This window comes from Nuphar pumila, chromosome 2, assembly GCF_984573655.1.
Source record: "Nuphar pumila chromosome 2, dmNupPumi1.hap1.1, whole genome shotgun sequence".
NCBI lineage: Eukaryota > Viridiplantae > Streptophyta > Magnoliopsida > Nymphaeales > Nymphaeaceae > Nuphar > Nuphar pumila.
In genome coordinates, this window is record NC_143250.1 from 11050882 (window position 1) to 11074680 (window position 23799).

The 23799-nt window shown below is 35.6% G+C and overlaps 1 protein-coding gene across 1 annotated transcript; it reads left to right on the forward strand.

Annotated features, from left to right (window-relative positions):
* Positions 1 to 529: 529 nt before the first annotated feature.
* On the forward strand, positions 530 to 19546 carry LOC149844742 (WD repeat-containing protein 55-like). Its single transcript, XM_089997322.1, has 15 exons — positions 530 to 659; positions 924 to 956; positions 1053 to 1117; positions 1215 to 1302; positions 9808 to 9880; positions 11580 to 11686; positions 13081 to 13123; positions 13249 to 13305; positions 16387 to 16463; positions 18042 to 18087; positions 18191 to 18237; positions 18334 to 18407; positions 18498 to 18553; positions 18692 to 18803; positions 19299 to 19546. The coding sequence occupies exons 1-15, from the start codon at positions 565 to 567 to the stop codon at positions 19370 to 19372; spliced, it is 1047 nt and encodes a 348-aa protein (XP_089853448.1). The 5' UTR covers positions 530 to 564; the 3' UTR covers positions 19373 to 19546.
* Positions 19547 to 23799: the final 4253 nt, after the last annotated feature.

The window sequence follows — 23799 nt, forward strand, 5'->3', positions numbered from 1 at the left end:
TAAAATAAATCTAAATAGATCTTGTGAACCGAAATTCTGTTGATATGCTCTTGCATCATTCTTTCCCGAGTTGGAGAAGACTCGCCCTTGAGTCTGACCTCATTTTTGCTTCTTTCAATTGCACTCTAATCACAAAAAATAATGAATCCGATATAACTGGTGAGATCCGATCCAACTAATGTTCAAGCAAGTGCATAGTGATACATGCCACTGGCCAGGCAGGTTTCAGCCAATCGCCTCCTATAGATCCAACAAGACTTCACGGCCTTCTGTTGTGCTTCCATGGCCACCGGATATCCTTGAGACATGTTTTGTGGCTCACATCCCGATTTGGCATTCAACAATGTGTTCTTTTGTGGGATCTGGATCTGAAATCTGGATTCACTTAGGAAAATTCGGGTCTAATATCGGTTTGGCTTAGATCCGACCCGTTTGCAACTCTAGTTTCGGGTCAGGGTTTAGGGTTTTATCTCTGCGCCCTCTCCATCTTCTTCTTCATTTTTCCCTCTGCATTGATCAGGGGCTGGCAGGGGAAGAGATTTGAGGAAACTACCCCCGAGCAAGATGGAGATTGACACGGGGGAGACTGCCTTCGACCTCGACTTCCACCCTTCGTCTCCGATCGTGGCCACCGCCCTCATCGATGGCCACCTCCATCTGTAACTCTCTCTCTCTCTCTTCCCCTTCTTCGATTTTTTCTGTTGTTCACGCTTCTCTGTTACTCCTGTTAGCAGGGGATGTGAAACACGCCCTGTTTTTCTGATTACTGTTTGAGTGGACTGTGGGCGTGATACCTCATCACTTCTCACAAATCCTGCTGTAACTCTATTACTTATGCTGAAAGAATTACTTTCTTTCAAAAAAAAAATCTTGGGTTCAATTCGATTCTGAATGCTTGTATGACTTTCTGTGGGCGGGCTTAGGTATCGCTACGACGCTGAATCGGGGCTGCAAAGGTATTGAATTCCACAAGATCAAGGTTATTTTTTGAGTAATTACGCGTTCCATGGAAGCAGACGGTGAATTTCTGTGGTTGTTTATGGATTTCATAGAACGATGGATGTTCGGCCCCACGAGGAATCATGCCGAGCGGTTTGTTTCCTCAAGTCCGGAAGTGGTAATTGGGTGTTGGGAATTGGGTTTTGCTTCGGTTTCCTTCTCGATTTGTTCTTTGAGCTAACTGTTGTTTGCTTCTTCTCGGGGTCTGTTGATAGTGATGGTGACCGGTTCGGTGGATCAGGCTATAGTTGCTACTGATGTCGAGACCGGACGGCGGATTGCTCGCATGGAGAATGCCCATGGGTAATTACCATAATTTTCTGTTGTTGTTTTGGTTCTGCAGTTACCTTTTTATTCTCACATAAAGGACTCCCGATACCGATCTCCTCATTTGAAAAATGCACAAAAACACTTTACAATCATGAAATTGAAGCTCAATTAGCCGGAGAGTGCTTCAACAAGATGCCAACCTGCATTACCAACAAACTGAAGTCATGCACACACATTGTAGCTGCTAAGTTTAGTCGCTTTCTATTGTCCGAGCTGGTGAATTTCCCGGATTTGAGCTCTAGGAAGCTGAAAAGTCCCCAATTGTGGCTGCCATTCCACAGCTTACGTTGTGAAACAATGTAGAACATGTAGAAAACACTCACATGGTGATTAAGGGTGACCCTTGTCCATTCTCAATTTTTATTTTGGATGAAGAGTTGCTTGTAGGATTCTGAATGGTTAATAAATGCGAGAAACAACATTTTCTCTTTGAGCTTGACAAGAAGGGAGCTATCTCTGGTTTTGTGATTTGTGAACCAGGTGGGTCTAGCTAATAATTCAGCTAGCAGTGGGGGACAATGATTATATTGCATGAAGTGATTAAAAGCATGTCACAAGATGCTGATTGACTTCTATGTCACACAGACACTTTATTTAGCATGTGTATCCTGTGTCGAGGCCCTACGACACTCAAGACACTTCATGGACACAACACGACACTTCATGTACACAGTCAAATTAGTTTATTACACAGTCAACATTGTGTCATTAACTTTGCCTATTTATTTTTATGATCTTATTTACTTATTTTGTATTTTCCTGAGTTCTTTTTGTTTTAAAATTTGTTATCAATTATATTACATTCCAGTTTTAACCTAGTTTCATGATTCGATGTTCCTAGTTATAGTATTTTAAGATTGTTTTTTAGTACACATACACACATCTATCTGTGTGTATGGCTGTGTCCCTGTATCCTAATTTTTGAAAATTATCTTATCGTACGAAACACATCCACATTGTGTCCCGTTCTTGCATCCGTATCCGTAGCATAGGTTGACGTCTGTACCTGCTTGACAAAAGCAATACTTGTACAACACAGAGCTTTCATCTTGTACAAATCAGGAGCATACTAAGGGAATTATCCATTTGACCTCTAGATTTATGAAAAAGGAGGTGCTGACGTTCATGCTTGATGACAAATATATGATGGACTGTATAACAGATTTTTTCCCCTCCAATTTGTGATCAAGAGGGCACCCCAATTCAGAGGTTTAGCTTTCTGAGTGAGTTTATGGTTCACTAAGCCAAACTTGGATAGTGTTCCAAGAATAATACATAGGATATGAGTTGCTTTTAGATAAGTATTCCTGTCCAACGTGAAAGCCCTCTCTTGTATGTATAGTCCTGAACAAGAGTGTTTTCTTTCAGAGATTGTTTCTAGGAGAATGACAAAGTCCATTCTTTATGTTTTTTCCCCTAATGATTTTGATGGGTGTGGAAATGCCTATTTACTTATTCTATAAGGTAACGATCATCATGTGTGCATGTTTGTCTCTAGATATGTGCAAATGCATGTATTTGTCTGCACTTTTTTTTTTCTACTCCTATCACATAGTTGTAATGAAAGAGGGAAAAACAATATAAGAGTGTGCCTCATATGGGCTTACAAGAACACAACAAAAACCCGTATCGTACAATGTGTCACGATGCGTATCCTCACTTTTGAGTTTTGTGATACGAGATACGAGTGTGTATCATACCCGTATCGAGTATATCGTACGATGCACTCCTGTATTGTGCCGTATCATACGATACAGGGTGTATTGATACACCTTCGGTGCACTTTAAAAAGGCTGGAAGTTACTTTTTTCATTTTGGGTTTTAAATACCTTTTTAGGTTCAACTTCTCCATTTGTCTACTCCATTTGTCTAGAGGCCATTAGAAGTGCATTTTTACAATTTTTTCACCCAAAGAAGTGGGTTATGGTAAAAAAAAATGCATTTCCACCATTTTCAACTTAAGAAAATGGGTTAAGGTAAAAAATCTTTATTATGAGTAAAATTACAAAGTTACTGTCTACAAATTTTTGCCTCGGGGGTGCTGCCCCCTTCAACCCTCCCCATCAACTTATCTGTGAAAATTAAAGATTTATATTAAGGTATAATCAGGCTTCACACTCCTCCAACAAAGATGACAATAAGATAATTTGGCATGGCAATGGGGCACTCAAGTAATAAGTGAAAATCGATTGAAAATTCAGTGCAACTATTGCCATAATATTTTTGTTTATGTAGTATGAAAATATGAGTCTTGTGGCCTATTCTTAATTGCAAGATATTTAATATTTTGAATTGTTCTTGTGATATATGCATGCAATATTATCTATGATTCTATATTAGTTTGTGTTTGATGATAGCTTATGCGGCTCATAGAGACATAAATGCTTCATATGTGATTTTATGGTTGTATTTGGTACAATTCATCAATGTTTCATGTGATGTTTTTTTATAATTTTTGCTAACTTTTTTTATTTTTCATGATTTTTTTGAATTTTTTTTTATTAAAAATTTATGATACGATACGATATCACGTTACTTTGAGCTCGACCTATATGGGTAATGATACAATACAACCTTGGCAAAAACACAAAGACCACTTATGGATCAATACAAGAACTCATGCACATAAGCCACTTGGGGGTCAAGAACACAAGTAAAAAATATAGGATTTTATTAAGAATCAAATGCTTGAGAAAGCATACTTACAAGAGGGGATTCAACCCTTTATATAGACAAAGGAGGGCTTAAAGAGCCATTGGGAGCACTCCCAATGACTCTTTGAGTCAATGTAAAATGTCTAAGACTCTAATGAGCACAACTTCTTACATAATGTAAAAAGAAAAAAGTACCCCTAGTGGGTATTACCTATTATAATTATATATATATATACAACTTAAAAACTCCTCAAACTTATGGTGTAATCACCAAAAGTTTATCAAGCAAAAAATAAAACTGGAAAGAAGGAAGTGCTTTCGTAAATAAGTCGACTAACTGAAATTTCAATGCTATATAGGGCAGGATAATGGCATTTTTCAGATATTCTTCACAAATATAGTGGCAGTCCATCTCAATATGTTTTGTTTGCTCATGAAATATGTGATTGCCAACTGTGTAGATAGTACTTTTGTTGTCACAACATAACTTCGCGGATGACTATATATACACCCCCATGTCTTCTAACAAGCATGATACTTAGTTTCAATTGATGACAAATATACTTTTTGTTGCTTCTTGCATTTTTAGGATACTAGTGAGTCATCTATAAACACACAAAAACCAGTAGTTGAGCATCTAACATTGGGGTATTCTTTCCAGTTTGAGTCAAAATAGGCAATTAAGTTAAGTGGAGCAGAAGATAATAAAGTCCTTTAAAAAATAATTTTGTAAATATCTAGTAATACGCATAACAACACTCATGTGCACAACAATAAGAGAATGCTGAAATTGGCTAGCTGTATGTATTACATGATAAATGTTAGGTCTGGTAATGGTTAAATCAGTAAGCCCCCCAATCATTTGGCGGTAAGGAGTGGGGTCGTCCAAGGGTGTGCCATCATCAATCTTCATTTTTACATTAATCACTTTAGGAGTGTCCACCTTTTTTTTCATCTATGATTCCAGACCTGTGAATGATGTCAGTAGCAAATTTGGATTGAGTTAGTAAATAACCATGGGTTGAGTATGCAACCTCAATCCCTAAAAAATATAGATCAGTCCTTTCAAAAATTTGTTTTAAAATATTTTTAACATAACTAAGTTCTTGTTTGTCTTCTCCAGTGATAATCATGTCATCAACATAGAAAAAAAGAATAACAACACCTGCATTAGATTTCTTAACAAACATAGTAGTGTTAGTATAACATGATTTAAAACCAAGTTTAACCATAGGAGTCTATTTTAAATCATGCAAGGATTTACGTAAATAAAGAACCTTTTTTGCTGGAATTTCATATCCTGGTGGAGGATCCATATATACTTCTTTTTTTAATTTACCATTTAAAAATGCATTTTTAATATCTTTTTGATAAATGTGCCAATTCCTAATGACAACTATACCTATAAGAGATCTGATAGAAGTTATCTTAGCTATTGGTGCAAAGGTTTCATCGTAATGTATACCATATTCTTAGGAATAACCCTTGACTACTAACCTAGCTTTATATCGTTCAAGGGCACCATCACTCTTGGTTTTAACTTTGTACACACATATACAACCTGTGGACTTTTTCTCTTTAGGTAAATCTGCTATTTGTCATGTGTTAGATTTTTCTAAAGCATCAACTTCTATGTAAATGGCTTCTATCCATTTTGGACGGGTTTTCGCTTGTTTATAAGAATTGGGTTCAAAATAATATTTTTTTTGGCTAGGCATGCTCTATATTGTGGGGAAAAAGATTCATAAGATACAAACCTATCTGGGTGTCTAGATTCTCTAGTGGATCTCCTAAGGGTACTAGATTCCTGTGACTCAATGCTAGATTTTTTGTCCAAGGCATTGGGCTGACTATCATTGCCCTTTCTGCTATATTGAAGAATATGATTACTTCTATCTACATCACGATTCACATTACTAGGAGTATTTTGTCGAGGTTCTTCATTCAAAATATCAATACTTAAAGAATCTTCTTTATCTTTAGAAAGCAATTCAAACAAGAAAGAGTAGTTACTAGCTTTCTTAGGAACATTTTGATAATTTTTTTTTGTTTTTCCAAAAATGTCACATTTATAGAGATAAAATCTGTCATTGTGAAGATTATAACATCTGAATCCTTTTTGGGTTTCTCCGTATCTATGGAAAACACAAAAAAATGCTCGAGGGGACAATTTGTCATTTTTGTTGGCAAAAACAAAGCATTTGCATCCAAAAGTTCTTAATCTAGAATAATTAGGGAAAATTTTATAATTTTTTTAAAGAGGTGTAATGTTTTAAAGCTTGATAGAAAGAATTCTATTTATGAGGAAAACAATGCAGCTTGGACCCAAAATTTCGTTGGGACATTTTTTTGAAATAAGGGTTCTAGTAGTTTCTATGACATGCCTATGTTTTTTTTGTCAAGTCATGTTGTTGAGGGGTATAAGCATAAGATCTTTGGTGTACAATTTCATTTAGTTCTAAATACTTTTTAAATCATGACATAAACTCACCCCTGAATCATAGCAAAAAATAGTTATATTTGACTCAAATAAAATTTTGACCAAGTTGTGAAAGGTTTTAAAATTTTCAAATACTTCATTTTTGTGCCTGAAAAAATAAATTTATGTGTATCGAGAATAATCATCAACACATATCACATAATAAACATAACCACCCTTAGATACAATTGGTGTCAGACCTTAGGTCATCCAAATGTATTAATTCAAGTGGTTTAGTAGCAAAAATTGTTCTCTCTTGAAAGTGAATGGTCCTAATTTTTTCAAGATTATAATTAGTACAATCAAAATTTCCATTATAATTTCTTCAAATGAGGTACATTGGATAATTTAGATATGCTAGGATGACCTAACCTTTGATGCCACAAAATAATGTGTAAATCTTATACATTGTAACAAAAATATTTTTTAGGGATTATCAATTGATCCATGTAGTAGAGATCTTCTTCTCTTTGACCTTCTCCAATCTCCATCCCGAACTGGAGATTCTGCACCAAACATTGGTCCGATGAAAAGGAGATCCTACAACCATGATCGACTATTTGAGAAACGGAAAGAAGATTTAGATTGAGTTTTGTAACAAATCTAATTTTTGGTATAAAAATTTTGATTTTTTTTTTTTAAATTATCAATCCCTTTTATGTCAAGTGATGAACCATTGACGATAAAGATATTAGATCTACTTGAATGATTTTTACATTCAGAAAATAAATAATTATGAGGGGTCATATGGAAAGAAGCACCAGAGTCCAAGAGCGAAGTAATTTTACCTGTAAGAGAAGAAGAGGAGACGACGACACCCATGACGAAAGAAGATAAACCTTTGATAAATAGTTATAGGGCCTCCACTAGTTGGGACAACAATATGGTTTCAATGGATTTGGAATCTCCATTGGTTTCACTCTTATCCTCATATGATGCATCTATGCTCTTTGCTCTTTTTAATCATTTCCTTTAAATTTGAGGCAATAGGGCTTAATGTGTCTCGATTTTCCACAATTATAGCATATGACCTTCATCATTACGTTGCTTCCTAAAGTTGGTTCTTGTGAAGTGAGGAGACTCTTAGGCATTGGTGTTGGCACCGGATCTTTGGACCATCAACACATTATCTTTAGGCTCCTTGGGCACAGTCATGGTATTTAACCTAGTTTCTTCCCTACATACTTTGGCTAATACTTCATGCAGAGGTGGAGGCTCATCTTTCTCACGATGAGTGTTAGTGACCCTTACATGTTCAAATTCGGGTCTAAGACCTTGCATAAATTGAAAAAAATATTCTTCTAAAATTTGTTTTTTTAGACGAGCATCATTGGGTGTGTCCCAAATAGGCTCTAATTTAGTCATTTGGTTCCAAAGTTTTTTTAAAGATCTATAGTATTCCCGCACACTTTTGTCACCTTGTGTACACTTATGGATCTTATTACATATTTCCCATTTATAAGCAACATCTCTTTGGGTATATGTTTGCTTGATAAAAGTCCAAGCCTCATCCACTCTTTCAAATTCTAAGATATTCTCACATGGCTCCTCACACATGCTTTCCATGAAGAGACAAAGCACTTTAGCATGACCTACTTTCTATGCCTTATAGCTATTTTTGTAATCCAAGAGAGCTTTATCTCCTTTAAGAGGGTTGAGGTTTCAGAATAGAACCATCAACTAATTGCCACTATTCTTTCTCAACTAAGATTCTTTTCATTGCGGTGGCCCACATGTTGTAGTTGGTTCCATCAAATTTGATGGGAGCAACAGTTGCAACTTCCTTGTCGGCCATGAAAGCAAAGAGAAAAGAAGAGAAAAAGAGAAAAAAGAAGAGGGACAAAAAAGGAGATGAAGATGGTTGATGACATGCTTCTTGAGGCAACAAACCGACACTTCTTCGATCTTCATGGTCCACGATGCTATCTTCAAATACAAATTATAATCATAGATCACCAAGGCTTTGATACCATGTAATGAAAGAGGAAAAAATAATACAAGGATGTGCATCTTATGGGCTTACAAGAACACAATAGCAAAATACAAATACCACTTATGGGTCAATACAAGAACCTAAGATACCGCGACACGACACTTTGGGTGTCGTACCCATGTCAGCACGTGTTGACACGAGTATGGGTACCAGACAATGCATTTCGCATGTTCTGCATTATATTATATTATATTATATATTTTAAATATATAATATATATTTTCAGTATATATTTAGCCGCGTCCGTGAACCCACATTTTTTGGAATTGCTGGGTCGTACCCTCCGTACCTGTACCCGTGTGCCTGTACCAAAACACATGCACATAAGCCACTTAGGGGCCAAGAGCACAAGTTAAAAATATAGGATTTTATTAGGAATCAAATGTTTGAGAAAGCATACTCACAAGAGGGGATTCAACCCCTTTATATAGACAAAGGAGGGCTCAAAGAGCCATTGGGAGCACTCCCAACAGCTAGAATGTGCTTCCAACGACTCTTTGAGTCAAGGGCATTGTAAAGACTATAATGCCCTTAGTAAAAACACAAAATACAAAGAGATAAAAATGTCTAAAGTGCCTCTAATGAGCAACATATTATATAATGTAAAAAGACAAAAATACCCCTAATGAGTATTACCTATTACAATTATAATATATATATATGTATATATATATATATATGCAAACATATTATATAGGTATATATAACTATATATATACACCTATATATGCAACTTTAACAATAGTCACTTTACAACCATCGCTGGTCACATCTGTGCTGTGGCTTAATATAAAGTTGAAACATGCTGGAAGTGGTATGACATTTTGCCTAGTCATACTTGTATCTCAATTGGGAGCTGGAGTGAACTTGTTAGGATTTAATTTCACTCGAATTATGGACTCTGGGTCATGCCTCAACCACGATATCTTGAAACATTCATCTACACAAACATCCTTGCTTGCACGATGAATCTTGATAAATACCTATGGTAAATACTTCTACTCAATTATTGTACTCTAGTTCAGAATGATTCCTAGTTTTCTGGAGCCCTGCACTCAAATGATCAATTTTGATTGATGGTTTAATTTAATATTTCTCTCATGTTAGTGTTTGATCATCTTAGTACCAAGAATCATATTATGGTCCAATTTTTCCCGAGGAAAAAATTTCTCATGTTGTTTGTAAATACAAAACAAGACAATTGTATACGACAATGCCTACATTTCAAAGCTTTAGATCACATGATTTCCTGTATCTCTACTTATTTGTATGGGGTGGTTAGCGTTTTTACTTATTTATCATAAACTTGTCTTAACCTTTTTACTATCCTCTCTCTTTTTCTTTTTTCACAGGGATGCTGTTAATCGCTTGGTAAATTTGACAGAAATGACATTTTCTTCAGGAGATGATATGGGATTAATCAAGGTACCAAATACGATTCATGATTTAATATTTTTTTTTGCTTCACACATAATTGCTTTATACTTCTACATTTATCACAAAAGCTTAAGAATTTTATTTTTGCATGGGTTGGGCTTGGCCCAAGCTCATTTGTTCAATGAATGAGGAGCCTGAGCTCAACTTTGGTGCTCATTTGATCAAATTAGCTGAGCTCAAGCTTGAGTCCAGGCTTTCTGAAAGCTTATTGAGTTTGTTTAGCTTTGGGAGAGAATTCCATGTTTGGGAAATTACTTGAGAGGCGGCATGTTCAAACCTTATGTTGTCCATGTTTGGCTCAAAGATCTCAGGCTTGGGATTGGCTTGGTTTGTTTTTAGCTCTAGGATTTTCATGTGCTTTGGGTTCAGTTTTTAGTGATCACACATCGAAAGTGAAAAAACGTGGTTAATATTATTACATGGTGATTCTTTGCGTCACGATTCAATTCCTTTTAGCATTGATATTAAAAATGGTTGATACATCTATGCTTAAAGGTAACCAACCAGGCATGATGGAGTAGAGGTTTATGAAGAATACCAATGTGCAAATAAGTGGATGTTTTACTGTTGATTTGCAGCTCATCAAGACTAAAGGTGTCCACTAGATTAAAAAATATATTCAAATCAAGGAGCATTTGGAGATTGAGTTCAGCACATTTGCCTCCAGGATCATGGCTTGTGGAATGTGGGACAGGGGTGATTAGTTGGGTTCACATTGCCAGGGCCACTTTTCTCAATTACACATGGGTAATTTGTGGATGCAGAGGGTCAACCTGTAAAAATGACTATAGAGTGGCTACACTGAATAGGTTTGATTTTCATATGCAGTAGTTACTAAGAAAAGGTCCTCACTGGCCTGGTTTTTGGTAGGATGGTAACGAGCTGATTCTAAGGTAAATCAGTTTGAGACAATTCGTGGTCTTCATTGAAGAGTATGTTTTTTATGATGCCCTTACTATGATCGGTCATTCACATGTTCTAGTACCTAACAGCAAATGTGCCTCAATGCTGGACCACTTGTTAATGTTGGCAAAAGTAATGGATGAAATACTATGTGAATCTCAAGGCAGGCAGGATGGAAGAGCTTTTAATTGGAATCCAACGGCTACTGCTTGTTTATGGATGGCGGGAAGCAGGTAGCTCCAGAAAGAATCATTTCCTTCCATAATGAGTAGAAATAACCACTCTGATGTGATTTGATATATGCATTTCAGAGTGTGGCCTTTGACAAGTTGATGCCTGATGGGATGGGGAAACTGTTCTTTGCTCCAGATTTCCCTTTCAGTTGAGATTTGCAAGCTGATTGATTGTGTTTCAGTAATATGGACTTGAAAATGGATAATATTGTAAGAAAGTGATAATTGTTTCATTCATCAAAACATTTCAATCTTAAATATTTGAAATGAATTTCTAGTATTTAAGCTACCTTTTTAAGTGGAATTTTATAGAATTATTAGTTCAAGTTTTCATAACTCCTGCATGTTAAGGTTTAAAAAAGGACATGCAATAAGTTATAGTGAAGAATGGATGTATTTACATATCTGAACTTTCATGCCTGTTTTTGTTCTCTCTTCTGACCGCTGCAAGATACCACCTTGAATGCATAATTGTGTTTTTTTCTAGGTGCATACGAGTTCATTGACTTTATGTTTGTTTATTATGTTTTTTAATGTTGTCTTTTATCCAGGTGTGGGATACTCGGCAAAATTCATGCTGCAATTCTTTTAATGCTCATGAGGAATATGTTACTGATATGACTTTTATCCCTAGTACTATGCAACTACTAGGAACAAGGTAAATATCCCCTTTCTTTCTTAATGAGTTGGAATTGGAATGATTTGGTTAGACATTAATGTCTTCTTATGCCCCCCTACATAATTGGGTTAAGTTGTAAAATTTGTAAATAATTGTGACATTTTTATCTAAAGTTATTTTCCAATTAATTATTGTAAGTTTGCTAATCATGTTCCTAAAGTTGCTTTGATAGTTAGTAGATAGAACACTAAGATTTTAGGATATGATAAAAGTCTTATCTTGATTAAATGTGATTACATCATGTAAAATTAAAGAAAAATGCTTTTTGTCTTGGATTTTAGAGGTTGCAGTAATGATTACGTATAAGTACATAAATATGGCTTTATTAGGAGATTATGAGTTATGAGTTTTGCCTATTGAGATTTCATATCGATGCTGAAGGATGTCCTTTGCAATAGTTATGTGGACTACTAACTAACATAATAACCAAGTGGGACTCTATTGAAGAAATTAAAATGGACACAAAGACTGAAGGTCCTCAAGAGGGAAGACCAAATTGTGTGACTTGCATCATTATTATGATATCACCACATAGCTGACTGCTAACTTGGTGGTCTATTTGATGTTCTTTTTTGGATTATTGGAAAGGTTTCCGATAGGTAGATTTTTTTAATTAGAGGAGCTTGAGGTGGAAACAGTGGCATTCTGTTCACCCTGATATCAAGCTGAAGATGATTAGGAATAGGATTTGCATCTTTTATTATGAAGTTATCATGTATCTTGGTCTTATTCTAGTACCTAGCGGATGGTTAAGGATATATTTTGGAAGAGATTCATGTTTCACAAGTCCCTTTATCTTAGTAGGGTATTAATCATTCCATCTTCTCAAAGACAAGGTAAGTTTTTCTATAAAGGAGATTGCAAAATAGTCATTCCCATATCTTACAGGACTCTTGGTCATGGTTGGCTTCTGTTTTAAGATTTATGAACTCTTGCATAGGTCACGATAGTTGCCGTCCTATACTGTAGCTTTCTTTAGAAAATAACTGGTGACATGTTATCTACTATTTTATTGATACAGGCCCTGCCCTGCCCTGCCAATAGCTATTTGAACTGGGTTATGGATGCAAATTTTTATGGTGGGCCTTGGCCTGATTTGCAATTGTACCAGAAAACCTGGTAAAACATGCAAACAGGCTCATGTTTGAATCTAGGATTCATGGGATCCACAGTTCCACACCTAGCCCCAGCCTGGTAAAACCACATGGGCATGTTCTGATTTCTCCCTAAGCCTGAGGAGCCATTTGAGGGTCCAAAGCTAGCCTGAGTTGGCTACCCTAATCACCACACCTACTTTTCGCTGATGGCTTGATGGTATAGGAGACTAAAGAATTTTCTTTTGCTCTTGCTCTTTCGTTTTCTTTTCAATACAGTGGAGATGGAACACTCTCTGTGTGTAGTCTTCGGAAAAATAAGGTTAGTTACTATTTTTTTCTTAATTTTTGTCACCAGTTCTTAACATTGCTTGCTTTTCCCACTAATGATCTTTTTCCTGATAAAGTTGTGAGCCAAGTCTTGTTGTTTTCATGCATTATTGGCAGGTTCAATCACGGTCTGACTGCTATGACTGTGACCTGTTATCCATCACGTTGATGAAGGTACTGAACATTAATTCCAACCTGTCAATCCAATTTGGGTTTCTGTATAAAGGCGCAAATTAGCATGTTTGCTTTGTTAATATTACATGAACAATGCATCCAGACGTTTGCATTTTCATGAGTTGTTGGATATGCTGATTGCTTGTTGGTTTACATGGACTTGGATTAAGGTCTACTCTTTTACCACATAAAGACTGAATGATGCACATGTAGTACTGAAATTGAATACACGAACCTTCAAGAATCCTCTTGGACCACTTCATCCACTAATTTTTTTCACCATTCAATAGACACTAAGTTTAGTGGGGTTTCTTGGAAACATACATGCACACACACACACACACACATATATATATATATATATATAATTTAACATTAAACTAGTTGTGTTTATGGCATTCAAGCTGTTGAAATGACTAAAATACTGTTAAAAGTAATGGTAGTGTTTGGCATTTTGTTTCACTTCAATCAAAAGACTATCTTTGCCCAAAAATGATCATGCATTTTAAAAAATGTCATTACTTTCATCAGTATTTTGAACATTTCAATTAGTTAAACACAACTAATGTTGAATAAACTAGTTTAATGTTAAATAAACTCATATATATGGGTTTATTTAACATTAAACCAAGGTTGTAAGTATCGTATCGTTACCTGTATCGGTCGGGCCCAAAGTAACATTGTATCGTATCGTAAACGTATTGTAAATTTTTAATAAAAAAATTTCCAAAAATTTTAAAAAAATCTAGAAAAATCAGAAAAAATTTGCATAAATTAAAAAAAATCATATCACATAAAACAATGATGAATTGCACAAAATGCAACCATAAAATCACATATGAAGGCAACTACATAATTTGAATTAATAACAAACCATGCAATTGATAGCTGACAATATGAATAAAAGACTACATAATTTAAATTTTAAACACTATTAAAGCCTTACATTTAACCAACTTACTGACAATATTAAATTCACATCCGAGTCATACTAAAATGTCATAATTCATAACTAAACTACTAAGAGTTCATGATAGCTAAAAGCATTACATTTAACCAACGTCTTACATGCTATCTTCATCTCTAAAGTTCTAAACTATAAAGATCGTAAAACTAAACTATCTTCTAGAGCCTATTTGCCAAACATTAGGACAATATTTCCTCAATATTGCATTCAACTTCCACGCAATGATCTCTTTATATTTGGCCTTTTTTTGGCAATTGGATCATCATCATCATCATCTTCGGAACCTAGAACAATTGTTGAAAGTCCTTCATCTTTGCATTTTTGCAAATTTCTTCTTTGATTTTTTTTAGTTCAACAATAACATCAACACGAAAAGTGGCAGGAATAGATGGAGAATCACATGGATGTACATTTTGATTTTGACTTGCAATATGTTGCTTAAATCTATGTAGTCCGCCTGTAATAATGGCATCACAAAACCGACATCTCAAATTTAGTGGTAACCCTAGTCGTGGTACATCATCAATGCTTCTGCAATATTGCCATGCAAGATAATCTCTAATAAGACATGAACGTGAAGACAACATTGAAGGATCTAAAATAAAACATAACCAATTAAAAAACTCAATAAGAAGCAAAAAATGAGAACCTTCAAACACACCTTTCCCCGAAAACACTTAATAAGAAGTAAAGAATAGGATTTTGTACCTTAACCCACCCCCTTGAGTGAAAAAATGGTGACAATGCACTCTTGATAAAATCGCAAAAGTCCTCTCCTTTTCATATGAATCGGCCCCCAAATTGATCTCACGGAACCTAGGGTTCGTGGGTTCCATTCTAATGGACTCTAGACATATGAAGAACTCGGCACTCAAGAAGCTTTTAAACACAAAATGAAAAGGGATAACTTTCGGCTTTTTTTAAGTGTGCCAATACTTTATCGCGATACGAGTGTGTATCGTACCTGTATCGCAAAACCCAAAAGTAACGATACGTACAACCATGCATTAAACTAGTTGTAAGAGAGAGAGAGAGAGTATATCTCATGATTTTTTTCAAAATGTGGTATTTCTCAGAAAATTCTTGAGAAATAACTAATACTTTAAAATTTTTAAAAATGTAAGAAAAAAATTAGAAATGATAAGTAATATTTTTTAGTAGTATTTTTCATGAAAACACAAAACACCATTTAGAATAAGTTTTTTATAATAAAAAATTAGGAAAAATATAATTTTTATATAAAGATTTTTTTTAATTATGATGATATTATGACAGTAATATTGCCTTATTTTTGTTATGGCTGATATTTTGAAAATATTGTGATGTATATCCTTTAATATCGGCTGGCCTGTATTTCTCATAAATATTTCGATATCTATGGCTATGCTATATATTTTATTCGATCAATTCAACAAAATGTTCAAGGTACATGGTAGTTTGAAGGAAATGCCCACAGATCCCACTCTCATTGCCTTCACTCCTACTGCAACACCCCCTTATTTGCTGCTCCACACTTCACCTTTCTCATTCTTCTGCGAAGCATGTGTTCACCATCGGATTTTGCAGCTGGCAAAGGGTGGGATCTCTCTCTCTCACTCCAAAGTATTATGTTACCATCCTTTGGTGTCATGCACACAGAAACTGTTCATTGTTATTCAAATTCATTCAAGAATCCTCCATGAAATGATGGAGAGAGGAAAAATATTTGAAATTAATAAGGAAGATTAGAAACCTTGGCAGGGTGAATTTGTAGCTTCAATGTCAACTTGATGTTTTCTGTTTGAAAACCAGCTGAATGTTAACTTAGGCACTTGTGTAATCAATTTCTCAAAAGGCGAGGCAGCATATTTGAGCTTTTTTATACTGTGAGTATTTAACCGTAAAATGCTGATAGGCTAGGCAGTTAAATGTAAATTTCCATTTGGTTTATTAAGCTTTTTGTTTTGTAATGATATTATTTTTCCTTGTGGAGCAGCACCATATTCCTTTTCTTGTTATTGATATTGGTTCATATGTTTGTGGACAAATGGAGTGTTTTTGAGTTGTCTTTACATACTTCTGTTTCTAGCTAATCTCATTACTTAACTGCTGACTATTAATGTTGTTTTGATTAGGATGGTCAAAAAGTTTTATGTGGAGCACAGAATGGAGACATTTTGCTTTATTCTTGGGGCCATTTTGAAGACTGCAGGTTAGATTTGTCAATTCTTATGGCTTCTTGTATATTTTCTAGGCAAGACTGTGTCCAACAAACACACAAAAATTTACTTTGATATAATGTACTCTTATGAATGGCTTTTCCCCACCTTTTCCTGGTGTGATGTGGTTAGGCAGATGAACTGCAGGATGACTCATAAACAAACTAAGGATGGTTCCATTATTTATAGTTTAACATTTGTCTTGGCTTAGCATTAACTAGTCTTTAAAGTTGCTAGAAATTTTGCTGCATTTTGAAATGTTAATCCTTAGTTCCATCTTGTGTATACCTTCCAAGTCCTCTTTAACATTATGCAAATTTTTTCTTTGAGGTTTACATTGATATAATTTGTCCTCTTAAAGTATTATTTGGAACTCATTCCATTCTTTGCTGTCAAAAGCAGCTTACGACAGTGTGCATGAATTACAAATTATGGTTGCATTAGTACTTCGTAGGCTCAAGCTTGAACACCTCAAGTTTGATTTGTTTACCAGACCTAATGGCAATAGAGGATGACTAAGATGGTAATCCATGTGGATAATGGCATTTAATTGCATTCATGCTATATGCTTGCCTGAAACTGGCAACCTCTGTGGCAGGGGTCTTGCTCAGTAGCACCATCCTTTTGATTTGACAAATCCATAGCTAACCATGGAGCTTGGACATGGTTTTCTAGATCTGCCACTCATGTAATCAAAGACATGATAGTTCATGGACTGCTGCTTCTCATGGATATGGAATTGGTTAGAGGAAAACCTTATTAATAACTACCTTTATCTGATATGTTTTCATCTTGCAAGAGCCTCTCAATCCTTGGTTTTCCAGCAACTTTATTTTCTTGTATTATTGAAAAGTAATAATACCGTGATGCAATCATAGAAATGAAGGGGGAAGTAGAATGTTAAAGAAGCAAGAAGAAGAGGATCTATACAAGAGGAAGAGAACATGAATACCAAGAGAAACAAACATGATAATTAGCACACATGGGCTATTCTTCTTGGTTTCTATGTGTTTGTGTTGGATGATGGTCAGATCCACCTTGTTTGTAAGCATATCAGGAAAGTGCCATTAACAAGGTTGTCACAAATTGCAGTTTACACGAACTAAGCCTGCAGGTAAAGCATATATATAACCTAGTCTGGTATTATAGAGCTTGTGATAATAGGAACATTTGAAATGAAATGTTGTCTTCCATGACAAGTATATGCATGATGTGAATAAAGTTTCTGGTTGTATTGTTCAGTACTGGTTGCATTATCTTACTGGTTCCTCATCTTTTCCTCCTATTTTAGGTTGAATTTAATTTCTACAAAATGCTACTTCAGATAGATATAACAAATTAACAATAGGATTCACAATATAACTATTTTGTAGAGTTCTTCAGTAAGAATAGTGCGTGTCGGTATACAAGTGCAATCAATGTGCAGGTGATTGAGAGAGTAAATAGGAGTAACTTGTTACAGTAATTTCCATACTATTCTATGTAACTGTTTAAACAAAAGAGCATCTTTCAGTTTTACCCTGAAGCCTACTGATTGTTCTAAGCTTTTGTGGTTGACATTGTCTAAACAGTGATCGGTTCCTTGGGCACCCGAACTCAGTCCAGGCACTGCTAAAAGTAAGATTTCTGATTCTATCTGTTGCTTCTCAGCATGCTATGGTGAATGTTTCATTATTTACTTTTGACACTCAAGATTACTGATGGTTGTCATGTCCATCAGCTTGATGAGGATACCTTAATATCGGGATGTGAAGATGGGGTCATCAGGTTAAGTGGGTTCTCTTTTGTATGTTTTACATAATATATGCTCACTGTACATCTCTATATCGATGGTTCTTTGTGTTGTTTTTGTTGCACCTGTAGGTTGGTTGGTGTCTTACCAAATCGAATTATTCAGCCGATTGCTGAGCATTCAGATTATGCAATTGAAGGGCTTGGTATGCTCTACACTATAGACTTCACTCTTTTTTTGCTTAAATGAGGTTTAAGCTTGTTTGTTGATATGCCTTTTTTGTTTGACTTGGCAGCTTTTTCACATGATAGGAAATTTCTTGGTAGTATTTCTCATGATCAAAGGCTGAAGGTAGGTGGCAAGGCTGACATGATGGCAGACTTCCACAAATGCACACACACACACATGCATGCGGCACTTTGCATGTACCTGGACCAGCAGCTGAATTATGTTTTCTGAAATCCTGTTTGCTGTTTTTAATTAATGAAGCTTTGGGACCTGCCATACCTACTCGAAAGCTGTCAAAATGATCCAAAGAAGTCAACAGCTTCTGTTGATGCTGATATGGATGTTGACACTGAGACTCTTAAAGCTCCAAAAGGTCTGGTGTACTCTGGAATTTGTCACTGTTTTCTTTTCATGACTGGGCTGGCTCATGCCTAGCATATATCTACTTGAATATTTGCAGTTTTGCTATGTAGACATGTTATGCCTTTTCACAATCGTGAAGTACGACAGAAAAGTTTTCACATTTTCATTGCGAGAGATATCTAGGATAATTCCCATGAATAGCTGAACTTTTCTTGGAAATGAAGTCTTAGGCATTTATTTTGTTGTGTTGAACACAGAAGCACAAAGTGATAACAACAAAGAGCTCTCTCTTGTAACAAACTAGTTAGTTTCTGAGAACCCATTGTCTGTTCTGGCTTGATTTTCAATGGGAAACTAACATTCAGTTTACATTATAAATAGCTCATTTAAATATGGCGATCCTGTTATTTCTGAATACCATGATACTTTCATTTATTCTATGCACAATGTGATAATCAAAAGGTTAATTTTGTTCCTTTACGTTGCATTTGCTTGGTTTTGACAGGAACCACTAAGAAGAAATCCAGCAAGAGTGGCTCCTCAAACTCTTCAGGCGCAGATTTTTTTGGAGATTTGTAGGTTGAAATCATGCTAGCCTACTTTTTTTTTTTATCGATTTTCTCAACGGGAAGATACTGGTAGGATTGGCTTTTTTTCTTTCTTTCTTTTTTTCTCCAGTTTTGGTTATAATGTATTACGGCTCCGTGCATCATTATTAAACGGATTTCATAATAATGTGGTATGATTGGTTTGGTAAGAAGACATGATAATTATCATTTTTCTGCTCCCCGGCCATGATGGTGACATGTATGCAATCTGTTTTAGAAAAGAGTCATGGTGAGTATATGGAGAATAGTGATGTACCATCCATGTAGGTTAGACCTACTGAATCTGCGCAATTGACCTTTTAGAAAAACTGATGATTTGGGGATTCAGTAAGATGGCTTGACCTGGTAGAGTTGCATTATTTTAATGGTGGATCGTGAGTTCAAATCACGGCCCAGGGATTCGGTAGGGGTTGCACAACCAGCCGAGCTAGCTCGGACAGGCTCGACTTGTTTAAGCTCCACTTGAACTCATTTGTTTAAAAAATGAGCCAAGGTCGAGTAGAGGCTCAATTTTTTTTTTGTGATGGAGCCCAGCTTGATGGACACCTGTTGAGCTCGATTTAGCTCGATAAGCTTGTCTGGGTTTGTGGAAGCTGCTTATATATAGATATATAGATAGGGAAATGAAAACCTCTCCAATGGAAACCTTTTCAATGGAATTTTTTTGCTGTTTTTTTTAAATTCTAACCGTAAAGATGTATTCAGTGTGATTGATTTACTATGACACTTGAATCATGGATTTTGGATAGAAAAAATGGTATTTGGAGCCTCAAAAATTTATGAAAATTGTAGCCATTGATTTTGAACCTTTTAAAATGTCCGTGCATTGGAATCAAAAGCTTCAATAACTGTTTCCTATAAAAACAAGTATATCGATCACATCAAATTTTTTTAAAAACACAAAAAAATCCAATAAAATATTCATTGAGAAGGTTTGGAAGGATTTTTCATTGGGGACGTTTTCATTTCCCTATATATATATATATATATATATAGAGAGAGAGAGAGAGAGAGAGAGAGAGAGAGAGAGAGAGAGAGAGAGAGAGAGAGAGTAGGGTGTATTGTCATAGACCTTAAAAATCTGACGTTAATCATATTAACTTGTGCTGCTGATTTATCGTGTTGATCAGTGGCACAAGTTTTTTTTCTGTGTTTTAACTGGTTTTAGCCGGGGTTCCTGACCGCTGCCAAAGACCTGGGCCAAGGAAACTTTCTTGTTAAATTAAAAAAGGTCTGCTTTTCTCAAGGAAACATCCGTACACTTAATTTTTAAAATATATAAAAAAACATAAAAATTAAAATTATAAATATCATGTTAGTAATGTGATAATGTCATGATTAAAATATGATATTTTGAAAATATCATTTTCTAATGATTATATTGTTTTTAAAAATATCGTGATAAAATAGCTAGATTTTCAAAAGATGGAATTTGAACCTAATACCCTTCGGTTAAGATAGTGCCATCTTATCATTCAGCTATTACCCTAGTTGGACTGGACCGAGTGACACTGGATTTTATTCTAGTTAACGTTTGACTCCAATTGGACTGAACTTAGGCGACACTGGAGTTGATCTTAATCAGGTTATAATGGTCCAAATATAAATTGCTTTAACTAATCTAGTTTGGCTTTGCTTAACCTAGAAATTTGGAGTAGGGCTTGGAAAAGAGTCGGGCGAATCAAATAAAGGGTGTTCAATCTCAGGTCATTTTTTTAACAGTATGAGGCGCCCTTGAGCTCATAAAGAGTCTGAACTAAACGAGCTGAGCACAAGCTTAGCTCATTTACAAAAAGTTATATTTTTAAATAATTGAAAATACTAGAATTTAGACCCTAAACATATTGAGATAAGCTCAAACTTAATTCAAAATTTATGTAAGCTTAGCATTTGAACTCTAAAACTTATTGCTTGTAAGCCAAGCACTTCAACCATCTACACTTGATATAAAATATATGTAAAGTGTATTTGCTATTAATTAATGAGCTTGTGTGAGCCGAGCTGAATATTGGTTGTTCATGTTCAGCTTGCCGAGCCTGTTTCACAAACTCTTTACGAGCTGAACGCGAGCGAGCCATGAGTGGCTCATCTCGTTTCCCAACATAGTTTAAGGGAACAATATAGTTAGTTTCACAACATAGTTTGGGGGAACTATATGAAGAATAGTTCAACATTTTTATACTCAAATTCCGTAGACTACATACCAACTGGGGGATTCTGCGTGGTTGGTAGGAGCTGTCAGTGCATGTCTCCTTGTGGTGGGATGTTGCAGGTTCAAAACCCAATTGTACGTTGAATAACTAGTAGGGGTCTGCCTAACCCCAGCAAAAAAAAAAAAAATCTGTCAACTACATGAGCTACTCCGATTAATTGAGCTAGAGGGATCAGGTCCAAATTGCACCATGTGGTGCTCACTCTTAAAAATTTTCAACAAGGCAAAACCCACTAAGTGGGTGTACACCTATGCGATCAATTGAATTTCGAGAGGGTTTCCACCCGTGCCGGGTTCGCCTGTGTAGTCAGTGAAAGTTGTGTAAAGGTGTTAAGATAGAAGATACCAGATCAAACCCCATAGATGCAAGCATGTGTCCATAGCTTTTACACGGTTACGCCATTCAAGGAAGCCTAGTCCTGGACCTCACTTATGGTTTATGATACCAGATCAAGGGTTGGGTTTTTGAATTAAGTTTTTGGAGGGAAGAAGTAGAGTAAGGTAGACGTGGATCGGCTAGATGCAAGCTTGATCGATTATGATAGTGTTGGAGGAGTGGAGGATGATTCCACCTTGATATAAATCCTTAATTTTGAGTGTTAAAGGGTGTAAGTCTATGAGGCAAAATTTTTGTAGGGTAGTTCTATAATTTTATCATGAATAGGTTGCCCTAGACTCCTTGTATTTAAAGAGGGCAATCTATTTCTTGTGATATGGTGTGCATTTCAATCTCAATAGTGAAACTTGGTGGGGTCGTGAACTTTAGCAACTCTTGCCAAACCATGTAAAATCTTTATTCTTTGGTTGATTTCTTTTTCTTCTTTCTATTTTTTGTTTCTTCAATCTATCAATATCAATAGTGTGATTTATCGATAGGGTGTTGAGTTGTTTTCACAAAAGATAGTCGATCAAGGTATATAATGAACAGGGATTTGAGTTAGTCGGCCATAGATTGTGAAACTTTGGTATTAGTGAAGTTGTGAGGAAGATGGAGAAATCTCAAAGCTGGGGAATGCCTAACTATTAGCTAATATCATCTCTAGGCTTAAGAGGCCAAGAATCTCAAAATCTCTCACAGATTGCATTAATTATTCGTTATAGAGAAAGTACAATTCAAAGTATTCATACTAGCTTATCCTATAGGGCCTTCTTATTAACTTCCCAACTCTTTAACTTAACAATCTCTTAACCACAACCCTCTTACTCAATTACCAAAGTACCCATCCCTTTTACAACAATTACAATAAGCCCAACTGTGAGAGCAAGTAATCCTAAGAAATTTTGAGGGCTTCCATTTCTAGTAAACTCTCTCAATCCAAATACACCCTTAACCAGATAATGTGACTAATGATCTGACCTTGTTTGAATGAAGTCATGAACCTTTGGCAGTCCACCATAGTCTTAGGAGGAAATTGATATCACCAACATAAGCTTAAAGAATGAATTTATCCTCCCTTAAAAGAATCATACATATTTGGTTCACATGAGATGGAATCACATGTGATTTGGAGCCGTCCGATTCCAAATCACAAAGTGGAATATGTGATTTAGAATCACATGAAATGCATGTTTGCAGCGCCATGAGATTCTTGAATTTTCTCAATATGACACTTTCTCTAGGTTAGCCAAACATGAAAAAGTACAAATTGTGATTGTGATTGCTTTTGCCTTTACCTTATGACCAACTAATCACAGATTCTGCTTTCTCAGCTGTGATTGTTGATCACCACCTGTGATCAAATCCAGCATGCATGAGATGTTAGTAAATTCACCCCCAAATAAAAAAATGCAAATGTTTGAGATCAATAAGATGGCGTGTTGCAAGACTTGATTGTGAAAAATTACTTTGTAGTTTTAAAAGCACAAATAATTGAGAAAAAACATATATCCTTTATGTTGGATCTAGATAATGGATCCAAATGCATTAAATATATATTTAATTTGGGATGTAAACGGCTACACCAAGGGAGGTTAAATTTCATCCATGCATATACGCTCACTAAGAGAGTCATAGTACGAGCGATCCCCTTGAAGCAGGTCATTTACGATCGTCCCTCTCTGCGCACACCCGATCCTAAATCCAACAGTGGTATCATCTGTTCCATAGTTCCAAAACCCTTACTGATTTTTTTTGCAAGGATTTCAAAGAATGCATTTGTGAGAAACCTATATAAAAGTGCAAACAT

Excerpts from the sequence above, each read along its gene's own strand:
- LOC149844742 (XM_089997322.1), top strand. The coding sequence starts at position 565 with ATGGAGATTGACACGGGGGAGACTGCCTTCGACCTCGACTTCCACCCT. Across the intron at positions 13,124-13,248 it reads GTAGTCTTCGGAAAAATAAG|GTTCAATCACGGTCTGACTG; the intron begins GTTAGTTACTAT and ends CATTATTGGCAG. Across the intron at positions 13,306-16,386 it reads TATCCATCACGTTGATGAAG|GATGGTCAAAAAGTTTTATG; the intron begins GTACTGAACATT and ends TGTTTTGATTAG.